The sequence below is a fragment of the Opisthocomus hoazin genome, chromosome 2, assembly GCF_030867145.1.
Source record: "Opisthocomus hoazin isolate bOpiHoa1 chromosome 2, bOpiHoa1.hap1, whole genome shotgun sequence".
Classification (NCBI taxonomy): Eukaryota; Metazoa; Chordata; class Aves; order Opisthocomiformes; family Opisthocomidae; genus Opisthocomus; species Opisthocomus hoazin.
Genome location: NC_134415.1, coordinates 35649154 through 35668579, shown reverse-complemented (window position 1 = coordinate 35668579; position 19426 = coordinate 35649154). Strand labels below are relative to the sequence as shown.

The 19426-nt window shown below is 41.7% G+C and overlaps 1 protein-coding gene across 31 annotated transcripts in view; it reads left to right on the top strand.

The window, feature by feature from the left end:
- NRXN1 (neurexin 1) overlaps window positions 1-19426 on the top strand; it is a 738722-nt gene that overhangs the window by 665829 nt on the left and 53467 nt on the right. The window contains exon 1 of one of the 31 annotated variants that reach the window (XM_075413196.1): window positions 16581-16657. The exons of the other annotated variants lie outside the window; for them this stretch is intronic. Coding sequence (XP_075269311.1) covers window positions 16625-16657 — 33 coding nt within the window. The 5' untranslated portion in view covers window positions 16581-16624. Of the gene's footprint in view, window positions 1-16580; window positions 16658-19426 lie in introns of those variants that run through there. 31 annotated transcript variants of the gene reach the window in all.

Sequence of the window (19426 nt, the reverse complement as noted above, 5' to 3'; positions counted from 1 at the left end):
TAGGGTTTTCCCCATTGACTCAGACATGAAGTTAAGCCGCATCTGAGTTGTTTCAACAGTTCTCCACAGCAGAGGCTACTTTTTCTGGATGGTGTCTGCACCTCCTGTTACTGAAGAGTTACTCAGAATTTCCTCCTGATGGTATAAAGTAGCTTTGGTAACTTTATTGAATTTGATGAATTTATATGTGAGTAGTCAGATTCCAGCCCTGTGACTGTGCACCAGAAAAAGGAGATTTCATACAGATCTCATTCTCTGCCTTATTCAGTGGAATCATCAAGTTATTATCATCTAATTATTACTGGAACATTTAATGGGATATGTGCTGTAATTATGAATTTGACTAGGACACATTAAGTAAAAATCTTAGCGTTTCATCAAGTGAATGAATTGTACTCTGGAAGATGTGTGAGATTATTTTCAGGAGTAATGCACAGAAGTGAAGAGTTCAGCCTTGATTTATGACATGGACAAGGCACATTATAAAGCAAATTTGAAGGGCAGTATCCTAAAGTGATGAGGACATCTGAGAGAGGTTCAGCAGTGAAAGAAGCGGTGGCGTAAATCACAAATGGGCTGTTCTTTGGTTGAAGATGTATATTAGTGGGAAGGCTGTGGAATTTGCATTTGATTCTGGTTCAGGCTGAAGTAGCTCAGTGCCAGACCTCGGATCACAAGAGTAATTCTGTGATCGTCTTTTGCACTATGCTGTGTTGCGCAGTGAATGCCCCCAAAACAGTTCTTTGGGAAGCAGAGCTGTAAATACATCCGTGCTCACAGTGTTGAAGGGGCAAATTGTTTTAAAACAGTTAGAACATCCATCAAATTTCAGAAAAAGAAGTAAGCTGCAAACAGTTTAAAAGTAAAGCATTTTTTATCATTGTAAACATATTATTTGGAGAAAAATACAAGATACAAAGAATATACGTAAGCAAATAAACCAATTTACTCGGGGTTTTAGTGAAGCTTTTTATGCCAAAACAATCTATTGTCCAAAGCTTCTCTTATTCAAAAGAATTGCAGGTTAGGAGCTACAGAGATGATAGAAAATACTTTTAAAGAAGGTATTTGATGCTTTTGCACTATCCACTGATTAAACAATATGTAGCACATCCATTTTCCTCTGATTACTTAAAACCCACTCTAGAGATGTGGGGAGCATGCATAAATCTGGGACTGATTTCAAAACAGACGTTTCTCGATGTTTCACCTCCCTGAGCTTCTGCTGTGAAGAGGTGGGTGAACACATTCAAAATGTATTTCGCAAATACAAACAAATGTACTTGAAGACACAGTCAGCTGTGCGTGACATTGTCTCTCTGTGATGGCGCTTTGGCTAGCTAAGAGTTTTGTTGTCTGCAGTGGAAAAGACAAAGATGAGAAATATGAGTTTGCACACTAGGGATAAAAAAAAAAACAACAGATGAGGTAATGTTTTGCAAGAGTTTGAAAAGCAAAGGGACATAGGGAAATAAAAAGCTTTAGTAGCATATTATATCTGACATTGTTGTCTGTTTCTGTGTTCACTCTCACCCACACAACAGATCGTTTCTTAGTTTTTCCATATGTGTTTCCTTTGTATTTTTCATTAATTGTCCTATTTTCCATAATTAATTGCATACATCTAGATTTGTTCCTCTGCTGAAAAATTCTGGTTGATTACTCTCTACATCCTTCCTCCCTTTTATGTAGCTTATTTAATCATCATTATCTTTCCCCCTCAAAACCTATTCCTCGTTTTTTTTTTCTGAAACAACAGCATTTCTCAAGTTGCCATTTCTCATTGAACTTTAGCAGCATCCTTGCATCTGCTAATTCCCCATGGCTCTGTTGTTCTCTTGCAGTAATAACAGCCTTATTTTTTCCTCCCTGGAAACACTCAAGTGACTGATATTAGTGGTGAAACTTTCAGGAAAAGGCTTCTAAGTCAGTATATGTAGAAATGGGGTGCTCCTGTCAAGGCCACAAGTAGCTGTCTTTTGGAATGGACTTTTATATGGCGCACTCAGGCACGGGCACAGAAAAAGGCTTTATTGCTTTGTGCAGAACACGTGTCTCACGAGCAACTCCATGTCGAGCAACCTAACAGTGAAATCTATGCTGGTCCCAACGGATCTGTGCTAATCCACACGTGTAGGCTAAGGCTCCAGTCTAGTTAGATTGTTGATTTGGTGAGCCCTTCTGTGATCGCCAGGAAAGGGGATAAAAGACCTCAGAGAGGCTTGATGAGTAGTTTTCACATGAAAGCACATTTATGTAGAACCTGACCTCTTGTGTTTGTCCATATATTTCTGCTTTCAATGGAGTTTTAATCTGCAGTGGCATTTTTGCCAAAAATGATGTAAACTCCTTATTTCCTTCTCTCCTTTGTTTGCTTTTATTTCTTTTAGCCTGTTAAAAAAAACAATGGAGAAGGGGAGGAAGAGGTTGAGAACAGAGAAGTCTAAAAGCTTTTGAGTGATAGCAAACATAAAATATTAACTTATTTAAAAGAATCACATAAAAGATCATCCTTTCTCTCACTGCAAAGATAGGACTTTATATGAGTATTCTTGTGATTATGTCACCTGTCATAGAGGAACCAGAGTTGCTTAGAGATTTTGTTTTGGGGAGGTGTTATTTGTTTATTTTTAGCAAAAAAATAATCCCTCAAGGTTCCTAATTATGGAGAGAGGGAAAGGCCTCAGGTACCATTTCTTGTTAATGTCATAGGCTGAATGACATGTCTCAGGTTTGGGATGGGCCAGCTAATTTTAGTCTATCAAGTCACCACTCAGTCGCATCACTGGACTATCAGAAAATGAAAATATAGTGTAATCTTTATGAAGCAAGATATAGCAGTAGCCTGTGAGAAAGGTACTTTGTTCTTTGTGGCAAAGAATGTGTTACACGTGTCAAATTCCAACACCAGGAATACAATTAGTTGAGGTATATATTTCTTGGGTTTCAACTGTAAAAGCGTTCATGAGACGCCATCACTTGTAAGAGGAAAAAATGCATGAACGTTGCCATCTGTGCCACTATAAAACTACCTTTCTTTTCCTTCTTAGGCTGAGATGAGCCCATTTTGAAGGCTCTGGTGACAGGAATGTCTTTGGAGACCAAAGCAGAAGGTGGAAATGCGAGGAGAGTGATGTTAGTTTCAAGATGTTTAACCACACATACGTTTATGAGCTATGTACTTTGTCAAATAGCTCATCTTGCTCCTCAGGAGCTTACTGTTCAACAGAGGCTCTCATATCACACTTTTCCCATGCTCCAGCTGTCAGGGGGTTTTGCTATTTCATTTGTGAATCTTGTGTGCAGTGCTTTTAAAACAACATTATTTTGTAGCAGGAGTTACAAGTTTTCATGTAATCAAAAAACAGTGACAGTACTGTGTGTTTATGTAGCCCATTCCTAACAGAAGGTTTCTGAATGTTGAGAAGGGCACAATCATTTTATCGTATGATGGGCTTTATCTTCATATCCTGTCCTTGTCAGAGGATAAATGTTCTAGGTATGGTCATTTTGTGCTTGAAAGGTCAAAATTCCCACAAATGTATGAGGTCATGATCCTTAGTGCTGTCTCATTCATTGAGCTCGATGAAATTATGGGAAGAAGTTTTCTGACCAAAGTGGGCTGCACCATTGCCTCAACTTACTGCAGGTCTTGTCCTGAGGCAAACTGCTGAAAATCTCCAGAGCTTCTTGACAGAATTGCATTGTCCTCTTGGAGCTCGGTGTTCCTATGGCTGTGGGGTTGGTTGGTTGAGTTACCTCCTCTGAAGGTACCTAGGTAGCAGTGGTCTTTAATAAGGAGAAATAGTTCCCCTGAAAGCAGGAAACGAAGGATAAAGAATTTGCAAATAGATACGTGTACAAAAGTAAAATCCGTTACCCAGAAGTTGCTTTTCTGGCTCTTTGTGCGAGCACATGTTTGTCATCTGTATGTAATGATTTGCCAGTAGGCTTTTAGCCATAGTACGTTCTGTTAGGAAAGGCTCTGGGAGTTACAAAATTTTTGTATTTTCTAAGCAATTAATCAGAATAGGAACCGCTATTACTTCTTTGCTGCTTTTCTTGGGATTGGAGAGGTGAGGAGAGGCTGGCAAACATCATGCAAACAGATCTAAGAAACTGTAAATTGTGCTTTTACGCTCATTAGACGTTGTTTTAAAAATTTCGTCCTTCAGTTCCCTGCTTGCCTCTAGTCACTGAATCTGATGAAAAAGGCATATCATTATCTTATCCTCTGCTGCACCGTTTTGGATGTCCAGAGCCCTTGATAAATTAACAGACTGGTTATTCAGAAAAATAAAATTACATTTCCAGGTTGGATTTATGATTATTATGCAAATATAACTGCCATATTCTGTGCAGAAAACACATTTAAAAGCCTGAAAATAGCAATAATCCTGTTCAGGATCTACTCCAGTTAATACTTTCCTATATAGAACTGAGTATTCACTAATAACTTCTGGATTGTTATTAGAATTGTTTCATTGTAACATGTAATTTGCTTGAACTGACTACGTCATTCTCAAAATGGTTTTAATTACAGAAATAAATGACAAAGCTTAGTGGAGATGCTTATACAACAGCACAGTCATTTTCTGTGTGCCAACTGGAAATTCATCCTTAGCAGATGGAATTCACCAGTCTGCAAAGAACTAACACAAGGACTTTGTACTGCTTAAAACTTTACTTAATCTGTCTGATAAAGTACAAATGCTATGTGTCATACATGCTATTTCTCCTTGGCTTCTGCACTATTAATCAATTATTCTGTTATAGCTGCAGAAAAAACAAAGAGTTGGTCATTTTACTGAGAATGTATTTTGCTATTAGGAGCAATTTTATGCATCAACAGGACATAATGCTGTGGGTCAGAATAAAGGTATGGCTCAAAATATTTCCTTCTCCTTACGGGGACTGTGACATTTATCCTTCTTCCGTCTGCGGGTGTGGGCAGTACTGTTGCAGATTATTTTGGCAGCTTCTTCCTCTCTTCTTTTTTGTTATCATTCTGCCTGACTTTGTTCTTGTAGCGCTTGTTGTCTTTATAGATCAGTAAGTATGACCTTCCAAATTCCAATTCAGGATAAAGGCTGTAGATAGCCATAAGATGAAGCCAGGACTTTAGATGCAACCTACTAGGAACAGAAAACCATAGAAAACCAAGATTTTGCTCCTAGTTGATGAGCTGGTTGATTGCAAGTCTCGCCTCTTCCTTGAGACTCACTAACTTTAATGAACAGCAGCAAAAATGTAGCCCAGGAGTAGCTCAGAAAGTGGAGGTGTGCTGATTAGACATGACATGAAGAAAGAAGGCATCGTCAATATGGAGAAAAGGAGGGTATCAAGCTGAATGACCCTGTGGACTGGGGTAGGAGCAGAGAGATGAATTCATTAGTATTAAGTACAAAATCACATACTTAAGAATAACAAGAGATTCAGCTTCAAGTTAATTGCTCATCAGTTAGAAATGAATGAGAAGTAAAGTATGCGATGTGCTAAATGACAACAGGATGAGTAAGCCAGAGTGTTGTGGCCATGGAAAAGGCAATTGTACTGCTGGCTCATATCAGGGGAGAGAGAACTGATAATGATGCTGTCCTACAAGAGGAAAAAAAAAAGGTATACCTACACAGCTTTACAGGGAGCTTGTAGCACAGCAGTACTCGCTATCCACTGGAAATGTGTCCTTCAGAAAAGCACAACATTAAGGTAGTTACTGTAGAACATAAGAACTGCTGTGAGTTCACATCCTTGCTCCTCCAATGTGATATCGTTCACATTTCTATCCTCTAGAAGAACATGGCTTGTCTTAACACAGCAAAACAACAACTAGAAGTGACAATAAATAAACCACAGAGAGGAGAAGACTATTTATGCCAAAGAATTGAAGTGGCATAAGAGAAAACAGAGATAAACTGGCCATAGATAAACTTAGGTTGGGAATAAAAAGAAGATATCAAGGGAGTGGTGTTCCAGAAGGAATAGCAGTCAAAAGTGAAGTGGTGTGATCAGCTGATAAAAGGGTCCTCTGCTGGTGATAACAAGGGGCTAGATCTGTTGAACCAGGAAGTTTCCCCCAGCTCTGCCTCTCCTGTTGAACCTCTCCCACTCAGAGGAAACGGTTCTCCTGAGAGATGGATCCAAACAAGAATGACTTGGCATGGCATCTGGCAAAAAATAGCTAAAAAAGACTCAACAAAGAAATAACTGTTAGGCCGGGAGGCAGGACACAGAGACTTTCAAACTGAATTTTGCACTAAGTAAACATTTAGAAATAATGTAATTAATGAAATAAATCAGATCATCAGTCGTGGACTCCAAGGTAAAATAAGTTGAACATGATAATTATATCAATTATATGCATAGTGACTTTTGACAGTTTATTATATATACACAAGCATTTGCATTTGTATCCAGTACTTTTTTTTTAAAGTCTGCTTCCATCCTGCCATGTCTTATTCATTTGATTATTTATGCATTGGCTACAGCAATATTCTGTTAAATATTGAAAAGTTCGTGATTTAAACCTGGATGTGATTTGAGTTGTAAATAGTTCTTATGGACCTAAGGCTTAAATTTAACATTAGGCTGGCTTTATTTATTTTTATTGTTTTAATTCTGTAGCAAAACCTAGCAAGGATATACTTGGTTCATTAACAATAAATGAGGAAATAGTGCGGCTATGCTGTCAAGGAAATGAAAGAGCATAGAAAATACATTCAAGACTACTTAATTAATGTTTTTACTCTGCATTGTCCTAGTTTTTATTCTGTAGTCTTCTTTAAAGCACAGAAAACATTTTTGATAGACTAAGAATAATTATCCTGGTTGCTTTCAATTAAATACATATACATTTCTAAAATGCCAAATAAAATTCAGTGATACTGTTTTAAAAAAAAAATAGAGGGGGAGAGGTCTGAGCAGATGAAACAGTGGTACCGTCTGGTTTTGTAATCTGTGAATATATTAGTATTGTGGCAGCAAGTATGTTCCTGCTTCTTTATTGTTAGAGTTTAGGTGCTAAATCCATGTCTACAGTGGCATAAAGAAGGGCACTCCAGTAGAGCCTGGAGAGCACCTGGCTTTGCTGCCCGAGGATGCTCATGGTCCAACATCACTGTGCCAGGGCTTCACTTCCCAAGGCTTCGGTGGAGAAACCTAAGCCTGGCAGGTAGCCCTGGGGGAGGATAACATTCCCCTCCCCTCCCCGTCTTTGAGCCAGAAAACCCTCCAGTGGCCAAGGAGCTCTCCCTGGCACAGGAGAAGGTGCCACCTTGGCAGTCAGAGTGTCCCTGACCTCCAGGGCTTAGCTGGGGCAAAGCAGGTGTGAATTTTACTGCAGAGAAAAGAAGAAAAAACAGATTTGCATTTGGCTTGCTTTGATTCCACTACTTAAAACTAATCTCTGGTAGCTTTTTTATTTTCTTGAAAGCTGCTTTGTACTGACTAGCCCTTGGTATTTGTCAAATTCTTTGTTTTCTCCACATATTCCCTGCTGGCCTACTCAGAAGCTAGTTAAATTATGAGGATTATTCAGAGCTGCACTGGATAATAAAATGGTCTATTGATTAGTCGTCTTCTAATTACTTGTCTCTTAGCATGAAAGAGAAATAAGATTTGATAGTAAACAAAGCAGAAAACAAATAGGGTGTTTCCAACATGTAGGGGTATACATGCGTGTGTGTGGCCTTGTATATGAGTATTGTAATTTCCAGTTTATCATCATGAGCTTATTTGACTGCTTACAGAACTGCGACCTGCACAAGAAGACTATTTGACAGATAATCAGCCAAAAAATACAATTCTTTAATATTTTTCTGCAATATCCTGTGTAAGCACTGGAAGAATAACATCATGATGAGCAATATGGTTTTGATTTTTCATGTCTTGTTGTAATAAAATGAAGGTTATGGCTAATTTGTGTTCCAACTAGGTATGTGCCAATAGAAATGAATATAAATAGCATGTCAAAGTTTTAGCTTGAAAAACAGCGAACACCAGTAGGTAGTGAAACCTTTCCACTTGCATCACATGCCTCCATACTGGTTCAATGTGTCAAATCACCTCTGGTCTTCCCTAAAAACAGTGCATAGTACGTATTCCACCTTCAAAACAGTTTCTCTAACAGCGCTCGTCTTAAAGTTGTGTGTGAAATTTTTAAAGACGCAGACCTACAAACCTACAAGCCTTGCCTAGCAGGAGAGTAGCGCTGACATCTCTCCTCTTTAGTGCTGAACAGCAGGTGATGGCAACAGTGTTCATGAGAGGACTTCTCACTTGTGCTTGTACGTGACTGTGCTTCCCAAAGAGGTACGAAAGGAAAGGACAGACTTTGGGATGCTTTGGAATATAAGGATTGAAATCCTGGCAGAATTGCTGTTGATTTCAGAAGGACCAGGGTTTCTCAGCAGCCCTTTAATGCCTCTTCCATGATCCACAAAAGTCTTTCCATGAATTTCTGTGGGGTCTGCATGCTTATCTTTTTTTTTTTTTTTCTGATCTCTTTCTTTAAATGCTATGAACTTCAAACAAAAATCAACTAATACCCCCCAACAACAGCTCTGCATAGTTCTTGCCCATGGCAAAATTGCTGAGCCAAAGCAGTAATTTAATTAAAGTGTGAAAATCATGTAATTCTCGTGAAGTATTCAAATTCCTTTCTTGTTTTGCTTTGTTTTGTTAGAGTTATCCAAGTATGAAGGGCATAGTTTCCTGTTCTGTTCTGCCCTTCTAGAGAATATGAGTTTCTCATTCAGAAATTAAGGCGTTCCCGTTGCTTTTAATTTTGCTTGTGTGTTGATTTGATTGTGGTGTAGTTTGTGTCGCTCTTCTAGTTTGCCTGGTTTTCCTCCATCGTAAAAACCCTTTCCTTTTTTACCTGGCTGCTGGCAGAGAGGCAGGTGAGCATCCCTGTGCTTTGTAGATGCAAGCAGTTTCATCAACCCATCAGTCTCCTCTGTCTCCCGTCACCCGGAGTTTGATGTCAGAGCAAGATATTCTCTGCTAAATGTGAATTCCTTCATTAGTTTTGCAGTCTTCCTCTAGGCCTGTAATTAGAGCCCTCCTGATAACCAGCACACAACTGCGCCCATTAATTAGCTCTTCATTTGAAGGTTTCTCTCCGTGTTTCCATTCTTGTCAGCTTACAGGAGGCTCAGCTACCTTCAGCTGCTGCTTGAATCCGTTATCCGTGTCAATCATCCTACCCATAAAAACCCAACCCACAGGCTCGAGGAAGCCCTTACCATCGCTGCGGTCATGGGAAAACCACCCTGTTTTCACACAGGGAAGCATTGTGCTGGATGAACAGCCAACACTACATTGCGTGTGCTTTTGTGGGTGTCTGTGTAGTTACTCAATAGCTCGTTTATTTTTCTGTGGAGCGTAGAAAAGAGACATGGCCCAGGCTCTGCTGTTTACCTGATAGAACAGTCAAAACAGGTTTCTGATTAAAGAGGCAGCAGTAGACACCCAGTCTCTGCAGGCTTCTTCACATTAGGGGATAATGGAAGCATTTACTAACAGCCAAAGAAATTATTTATTAGGATATGAAACCTTTAATTTAGAAGGAAGGTTTCACATTCTCATGTATTTTTTTATTTTTTTGCTTATACTCCCACTCTGCAAAATGTAGCAAGGCCAAAAATTAACGCATCTATTTCTAAGCTATGTGGGTGTCTCTGAAAAGGTATGATTTTGAAGCAGAAAAAATAATATACTTATAGCAATCTTTTCTGAACCCACAAGGTTTTAGAAATCCAAAGACTCAAATCAATCAAACCCAGTATATTACATTAGTTTTAGATTTAAACTGGTTTATAAATGTTGAAATTGCAACAAGAATTCCCCAGCTGCTAAAAATGTCTGTGATGGAGCAGAGCAAAGTCACATCTGGGGCAAATATGCTGGAAGCTGACTTCACCTTTTTTTCTGCTCCCCTGGCTATCTGGTACAACAGGTTTGTGCCTTATGGTATGCATTTCATCATCCCATATGCATTTTGATGTAGGCAGTTGCCCCTGTTATCCATACAGGAGGCTGACACAAGGGGTTGAAGTCTTTCCTGACCCTGCCAAAGCTGATGAGAGAATCACTTTGAATCAAATAATTTCTGAAATACACAAGCATATTGAAACATTTAAGTGTCAATGTTGACAAAGGTGTGAAATGGTATAAATAGCTTTATTGTTTACAGGATATCCTCATCTGCAGTTGTTCCCAGTTTCTTTGTGCACACACAGATGTGCATTATGTACCCAGAAGGAAAGAACACAAAGATTTTTCCTTATTTTGTTTGTTCTTACTTGGGGGAGGAAAACATTATCTCTGACATGCTGAAGAGCACAGAGCAAAAGGCAGACGTGGGGCTTTGTCTCCTGGTTTCCCTCCCCAACTTCTGTTTTCACCCGTTACAACTTCTTGTGCATCTTCTGGAAGACACACCTTGTTGGTGTGCTGCTGCAGGCGCTGGAGCTCTTTCTCCCCTCTGCTTTGGATCCTGTTGCTGTTTGCAGGAGGAGAAAACCTTTATGGGGTTTAGAAGTTTGCTTCTGCCTCAGCTGCGCTGAGCTCGACCCTTTCGCCCGGCTCACCCAAATGCTGGGGGCTCATCTAGCCTTCTGAGCCCCTGGAGATAATTCAGGTTCCCTAATAAACCCAGGGCCTGAACCAACAGCCACTGAAATGAGAATAGCACCTGTAAAATCACCGGGTGTTGGTTTAAAATAGCAAATTAAAGAGATTCAGTCCATTATTGTGCTGTGCTCCCCTTGCCCCCTTACAGAAGCAGCAGGCGGGCCCACGAGAATCCCCAATGGGGAAGAAAAAGCTAGTTTATTCAGGACTTTGCGACCTTTACAGAGGCACAGTCAGGGCAGAAAACAAGGCAGATAATGCCTTTACGAGTCTTTTAGGCAGTGGACAACCCGGTGCAAGTTAAGGCAGCCTTAATGCTTCCTAGATTGAAACAGGGGGGTGAACCCCCTTCTCCTAGCCAGCACGGGATGGCATGGGTGAATACTACTGCCTGTCACGCCTGGTGTCTTTTGTCGCTATAGGGGCGAAATGGATCGTTGTGAATGAATAGACATTGTCATTCTGGATTATTTTTAATTAGTAACGCGTGGGCATCATACCTCCAAAATTTCAGAATGCTGCACTGAGTTTGTCTTGTCTCACCTTTGGTTTATTTTTTTTTTTTCCACTGAAGAGTATCGTACACTGTTTCTTTGTGTCTGCGTTTGTAGACTAGGGGCAAAATGTTTTCCTCGTTCTTTTACAGGTGTTCAGCTTTAAACATGCTTCCAACGATGTTTAATTTTGCTGTTTTAAAAATGCTAAGTTGTTTAGTTTTAATCATCCTTGGAAACATTTCAATGCAAATAGCTGACTTCTTCACCCTTCCTAAATCTGTATCTACGCATCTTCCCACGTACTTTGTCCCCTCCACCCTAGAAAAAGCAATGGGTACTGATGACTAAACCAGATAGGTGCGAGCAATCAGGTAGTGTTAATATTTGCAAGGGTAAGAAATGAAATTATGGAGACAATTGAGACAAAATAGACGTGCCTTATATAATTAGCATAATAGCTGCATATCATCGAGTTTTCCCTGGGTATTATTATGACTGTGTTGATTAACCAGGTGTAGAAGGATTTGGAAAGACCATTAAAAAAGTAGGGCATAATAAGTAGGAGGTAATAGGAAGTGGAGAATGAAAATATATGTGTGCCCGGCAGAAAGACTACGTTTCATCTTGTTTTGGCAGTACAGGCTTTGGGACTAGAGCTGCTAGTTCCAAACAGGTAGGATTGATCTAAATTATGGTTTCTTGAGAGGGTAATTTTTTCTGGCAACAGTTTTTCTGCTTCCATTTGCTTAAAGAAGGAGGAGGATCTTGACCTTTTAAGCAGTGGAAGGTAGCTCTTAGAGAGTTTCATCACTGTCGAGCTTGTTTTGCTACGATCCATGGGAACAGAGGTATCTGCGAGCTGGGCTGATGGGAGCAGTTTGGCTGACAGCGTGATGGGAAAGTTCAGACCTCCGGGAAGGAGATTACAGACTTCCTGCCAGAAGGGGGTAATTTTGTCACAGGTGCAGAGTACACCAAGTGTTACAGAGATGACAGAAAGTGTTGGCACTGACATTTATTTCCCAGAGTTTGGTAGTTTAGCAAAGTGGAGTCTTGCAGAAGTCTTTGGGGGAAAGCAAAGAAGATGTCACATTGATGACATCCCAAATTCTGTCCCAGTTCTGCAAAAAGAGTGAGGCTACCTCCTTAATACCACCTCTGTCTGGATAGGAACGAATTTGCGTGAGTAATTATGAAATTAAAACTCACTATAGACTGTGAATCCACATATGCCTTGGACTTGTTAAGTACATTTCCCAAGGACAATATCTGGGAGGTTTGCAGGTGACTGGGCGTCAGCAAGGTCCACCTGAGCTTAAGAGAGATGTGACTCTCAAGCTGAAATGCCAGATTGTTCCCTAAGGACATTCAGAAGTTTATATTTAAAACTCATATAACTTCCACGTTCATTAAGAGCATTAGAAGTGGTGGGTAATGTATTTCAGTCTGTGGAGTGGCTATCTAGGATTGTAGCTACGTGTGCGAGGGTATGCACTTACTGATAAACTCCTGCAAACTATCAAGTGCTTTTGGGTTTCATCACACAGGGTTTAAGGACATTATTTGTTCATGCAGAAATTAAAGTATATAAAAGTCTCACTCTTATCTCAAACTGCTTCATTTGTGCTTGTCCTTAGGTTGAAGTGTAAGAACTTAAGGCTTCCACCTCTGTCTGAATTGTAGTTGCAAATTTTTTTGATATATTGGTATCTGCAAAAAACAAAGGGAGGGAGGGAGATTTTTGCTCTTGGGTAGATCTTTTTCCTAGATAAATTACAATAATTTTAACTGCCTGTTCTGTGCAATAGCGAGAATTTTAATGATAAAATGTCTATACAGTTCTTGTCTAGTGAATGAAATATGTAGCATATTTAGATTTAAATCAAATCTCGAGTTTGGCTTTTTCTGTTCTCAGTTGTGCATGTTGGATTTTATGTATTTTTTTTGTGTAGCTTTTCCAAGCATTATGCTGTTACTGCATTTTAGTAACTGTATAGATTTGTCTTTCTGATATTTGCCACAATGTCCCTTGCTATGGAATATGTATTATACTACTCATTTCCTATCCTTCACTGCATCGACAAGCAGGTTTTTAAGCAATATTTTGTATATATTTGGCAAAATACACACGTTCAGCAGAACTCTCATGTACAGCTTGAGAGTGTGTACTCAAGCAAATTCAGGTTCATCACCTTCTTGCATTTAGTGTTATTTTTTTGTATATCTGGCCTTGATTCAACAAAGCACTCAGGATTTTACTTACATGTAAACTCACAAGTACTTAAGTGTAAAGCCAGGCACATTTCTAACCGCTTTGCCCTGCTAAGCCCGTAACACTTATAGTGTCTTCACATTCTTTGGGTAAAATCAATCCTGTTCACATTGTCTGCTGTATCTCCATATCGCACCATAGCACGTCACACATTATACACATACAGCTGCATCTCCGTAAAAAGCAGAAAACCCACCAAGCTTGGTTAGATGGAGAGATACTCTCCAACAGAAGGAATTCCATTACAAGCTGCTTTGTGTTGGCCACCCAGAATCTCTACCTTATACTGTGGCATATTACATTACACCTTTCTGACCTAGCACAGCTCATAGCCTGCTGCGCTCTGCAGCATTTCTACCAGCACTTCAAGGCCAGGATTCCCAAGCAGCATCCCGTCCTCATAGGCATCTGCTCAGCCTTTGAGAGGAGTCAGGATCTGCCATCCCTCCTTCATACCATTGCCGTTATTGCTACGTTTGTCCCCTGAGTAATAGCACGCGGGACATATGACAGTCCATTACTGTTAATGGTGGCGGTGTAGAATCACACTACCAAAAAATATTGCCTCAAGCAAAACATAATAGATAATTTAGTCCTGTCTTTCAGGAAGGCGCATGCTGGTGTTAATGAAAGTTTGACTTGGTGAATGTGAAAGGACACCATGGTTTGGACCACTTGAAATGGTATATAGTATTCTCATTTAGATAATTTTCTTAATGAAAACAGGAGTTGTTTTCTTATTCGTTTTGTCCCCAGATGAACTCCTTTCATTGAGGACACAGCCCCAGTAGGGGTTATTGTCAGGCAACCCAGGGAAACCGATGCTGATGCCAGAAGGTCAGTCAGAGCACAGCAGCAAAACATCAGCATTCCTTGCTGTCCTCTACCCTGGTCCCTAAGCAGGGATGGGCAAAAAAGGCTGCACAGATCGACTATTGCCACTCCCACAGCCAAACACTGCACAAGCAGCCATGTAGTTATGGCATGATGGTGTCCTCTGCCATCTTCACAAAGAGGAAAGGCAGCCCAAGAGTTGCGCTGAGTAGAAATGCTCAGAGATTTACAACTGTGGGAACTATCAAAATGTAACGTCCAGCTCTAGGGAACCTGTTAATTTTGCTGGCCCACCCTAGAAGAAAGCAAACTTGGAGAAAGCTGTGTAGAACAAGTGAGTGTAGTGCTTTCTGTGTCATTCACTTACATGTTGTCTTGAAGGCTGTCAGTCTCAGGGTCAAGAGTCAGGTTCTGCCTCGAGTTAGGTATAAGAGACTCAGGGCAACGACTTTTCTCTAGTTACCACCACGTAGCACAGGCAGACATTCAACAAACAATAACGCCACTTCCGACTACCCATGCAGCATTTCTTTCATCATTAACTATCTTTGTTTCAACTGAACTGCGGCCAAATAAAATAAATGTAGATGTGTCCAGCAAGCAGCCTTGCTGCTGTCTAGCTGGGTTGTTAGTCTTCAGCTTGTTGGGAAAAAAACCCTTGCAGACACCTATTATATGTGCTTATAATTTAATAACTGAGTATTAAAAATCAGGGCTATGCAAGTCTACCATATATAGTGAGCCACACATTTTAGGGTCGAATCTGGCTCTCTCTTTAGAGGAGGGAGGTGTTTCTCATACCAAGAAGATCTTACTAATCCATCTTGACTTATTTTCCATGATGAAGTATATGAAGACATAGCATTAGCTTTGTTTTACTGCCATGTGATTTGGTTGTCAGCAGTAACGTACGTCCAGAAGCGTGGTTTATCAGATGGTGTTGCCATTTCAAAATGGCTTTAGAAAGGTGCAACACGTGCTGCCCCTCAAACAGACGTGAGCGGGGAGGGCACGTCAGGGCAGCCTTATCCTCTCTGAGCTCCTGTTAGGGGGATGGAGAATGTTAATTTCACCTGATTTTTTCATATCTTGCATGTCTTTTTGCTTAGCGTAGACATGCGTTGCGCAAAGAAGTTCTGGGGGCTTCTGGAAAAGCCCTGCAGGAGAGCGAGGTGGGTGCTTGGTGACTTCCAACGCTTGCGGCTGTTGGGATTCGCCAGAACTGCTAAGGGAGGACAGCAAAGGGGAATATCAGATATTAGGAAGAAGTTCTTTACTATGAGGGTGGTGAGGCACTGGCACAGGTTGCCCAGAGAAGCTGTGGCTGCCCCCTCCCTGGCAGTGTTCAAGGCCAGTTGGATGGAGCTCTGAGCAACCTGGTCTAGTGGAAGGTGTCCCTGCTCATCACAGGGCGGTTGGAACCAGATGATCTTTAAGGTCCCTTCCAACCCAAACCATTCTATGATTCTGTGAAGAACTCTCACTTGGGCCGAACCAAACGAGAAGTGGATCGTTTTAGGAGGCATCTGTTGGCTAGACGTTATGGTTGGGTTTTGGGGGGTTCGTCAACGAGCCTGACCAAAGCGTTTTCACGGGCCGCTTTCTGCGCCAGGGCCGCTCCCAGCCCTGCGCTCACCTTGTGGGCGCGGGGCAGCCGGCGTGGCCCTCGGGGGTGACGAGTGACAGTGATGAGTGATGGCAGATACGCGCTGCAGACACGCATCACCTCGTCGCAGCGGGGTCTGCGTGGTGAGCATCAAGGTTGGGGAGGGAGGGTGAAATAAAGGAGAGCGCTTCCATTTTGTGGGGTTTGGTGGGCCGGTTTGGTGCTCTCTGCCTCGCTTTTAAATTCTTCTAGAATAATTTATCTTCTCTTAAGGAATTCTTTTAAGACGTCGGACTGAGGCAGGGGGGCGTCGCGCGCTGACGCCTTCCCGGAGCCACCCCGCCGAGATCGCGGGAGACACCCCCCCCCCAACACCCCGCGCCACTTCCAGCGGGCGCGGGGGATCCGCGCTCTCCCCCCCCGCCAGCGGCGCGCGGCCGAGCGGGCGGGGCCCCGCTCCGCCCCGCCCCGCCCCGCAGCGCGGGTCTCGGCGGCGGCTGGGTCCGGCGGGCGGCCATTGGCTTGGCGGCGGCACGTGGCGGCGGGCGCCGTCTCCCCGCCGCCGCCGCCCGTGTTGCGGGCAGCGATAGGGCGGGCGGGTGCGCAGGCCGCTTGTCGTCCTCCTCTCCCGCGGAGGCAGGGAGCGCGCCCGCCACCAGTATTGATTGCAGAGGATGGACTAAATTTCCTAGGATCTCCATTAAGAATTAAGGGACGGGGGGAGGGGAGAGGAGGGGAGGGGGGGCAAAAGCCGTGAGCACGCAGGGTGGCCAGGCAGACATGGATATGAGATGGCACTGTGAAAACTCGCAGGTAGCTGCTTCTCGCACGGCCGATGCAGAGCACAGGCGAAGCGCTGCAGCATGCAGGGTTTAAGATGCCATTAGTCTGACAGCAAGGAGGAGAAAGGAGCAAAAGAGAAAGAAAAAAAAAAAAAAGGCATTCGCACCGATTACTGAAAATTACTTTTTTTTTTTTGTTAAATTAGAATATGTCTCCTTGGAGATTGCATGTCATTAATACTAAGATCAAATTTGCTGCACGATATCTGTTTTAAATACAGAAAAGCTTTTAAATTGTTGTGGTTTGTTTTTTTTTTTCTCCTGCTCCCAAGAAAATAACGCTTTGGTACCCAGAGCATGGATGCTGCTGTTTTTTCTCTTCTGCTTTTTTAAACAATAGAGATGATTTTTAGTCTGTTTGCTACAAGCGAGTATAAGGGAGAGGAAGATTGAGGAGAATCAAATAAAAGCATGAATAAAAACTGCTTCAAATAGTTGCCAGGCTGCTTTCTTTTTAATAATCTAGCAATCATTTTGGCTTAAATGACGCTTAAACCCTGACCATGCATGCTTGTCATTTTGGCTCAGAATACCCGTGTACGTGTGTGTGTGTGCACGTATGTGTGTATTTGTTTTGATTTGATTTTCTTTCAGTGAACATTTGCACAACTGGAATTACTGTGAGTTATATGCATGTTTTAATAAGAAAAATTGCATACAGATGAATGGTTATATCTGACTAATATTTCATGATGTATAATGCAAATAAGCTTTGTTTTTAAACGAGTTCATTCTGATCTTTTGGGGGAGGGTAAATCGCTGCATGTTTACGACAATGAAAGTGATTGTGTATTTTTAAAAGACTGATTGTTTATTTGCTTGTTTCTAACACCAAAGAGCAAAGCTTTTTGTCTATGTATTTATTTATCTATCTGTCGTTAAACAACAAACCTCCAAGGCATGTAATTTAAAAGAGCACTGGTTACAGAGCTTTCCATATTACCTGAAAACAAGCAGAAAGGTATGTGTTTGTGTGGGAGCGCTGAGCCCCTCTGGGGAGGAGTGTGATCCTTTCTGGCTCCTGACGCTCCCCCAGAAGAGTTAAAATGCCGTGGCATACTGCGCCTACGTGCACCATGGGAATTCTGCTGGCAAAACCGGGGCTGGCACCCGCTGGGACGGGGGTATCGCGATAGTGAGCAAAGACAAAGGTGAGGCTGAGGGTTGCCGAAAGAAGTAAAGGGTCTTTTTAAGAGAGGAGGCTTCTATCTGTATGCAGACATCTGCTTTTGCCTTCGTCAGATAGAAAGGAAAGGGGAAGAGCTCTTCTGATGCATTGTTTTCTTTTGGATGAATCAGAGGATAATAGTCAGGGAAACAGTTGTTCAGATTTGTCCCGGTTTACAGGCTGTAACCAGAGTGTTGAGAAGACTTAGCGTTTGGGGGGACTTTTTTCATAATGGTGAAAAGGTTGCCTGCTGGATTGGGTCCAAGCTATCTTATTTTTCTTTGACTGCAGTTGTGGGGCTTGAGGATCAAAGCTTCGTGCCTTTGGTGCACTGGGTGTATTGTGTAATCCTCTTTGCATTCGTGTGCTGGGCTTCCTCAAAGTTTTGCCATTCGGCCTTTTTTTTTTAATGTATGCATTTATATCTCTTGGTGTGCAATTCTGTAAAGCAGCTCTTCTCTTGTTGCCCTGGGCTAATCCATGCCTAGTTTTGCTCTTCCCATGGCATCTTACCCCTCCAGAAAAGATTTTGGGTGGTTGTTAAGAGCTTTCCTATGCCAAATGGTTTTGGCCTGTTGGTATCTTAGGCCACTGTTCAGGCTGAAAACTTTGTGAATTGAGTTTGTCATTCCCAGCTCTGTGGCTAATATTCTTCCACACCACCTAGGCATTGTATATAATTTGACACAGCTGACAGCATCTACTTAGAAGAAGCTTAGGGCTGAGCCAGAGTGGAAATTGAATTGCCTCTCGACTCCCTAATATTAATGATCCTTCCAGGTCAGCACAGGAGTAATTGCCAAGGCAGCCTTGAGGAATTGTCCATTAAACCTGCCTAGATGGTAGCTCACCTGTGGAGAGACGCATCCAGATAACATCTACAAAATGAATTCCATTTGCTTAATATAAGGCCTACTAGAGTTATGAATATCTCAAAAGCCAACATGTGGTCTCAAGTTTAATATGAAGTGATTTTTCTGGTATTTTAAGATTAATTATAACTGAGGCTGGGCAGATTTGCCTCAGATCTGTCTGAAAAAAGAAGTACATGCAGAAGTCTGGTTGGCAGTTGTGTCTTGAAGGACAAGCCTGTATTTCTGTAAAGGTATAGTTTCATATAAAACCTAGTGGCACAAAGCAACAGAAGAAAAGTTCATGTCATTCGTGTCATCCATGTTCTTTAGTCCTTGAGGTATCTGCGCATTTAAAATAACCCATTAATCAGTCAGAGTTTGTATACACCAGGGCAACCTGATGAGGTGGGCAGCTGGACCTTTAAATGCAAAGTCAGTATTCAACAGGAATTCAGAGGAGACAAACAGCCTAGGGACAATGTTTAAAAACTCAACTGCACTTTATGTCTTGGAGTAATGCTGATTTAGCAAGAAATCCCAGTCACATTGCAAGAGGATTTACTTTTTGACCTTGTGCATTTGAGATGACATAAAAAGTTAAGAGCTGTCAGCATGGCTTTACTGCAAGGAGGAAATGCAGAGGAGGTTCAGCCATCTCCTGTTGCCCTTATGAAAGGTACCCGTGTGGAGTACTGAAGAACACAGGTGCACAGAAGAG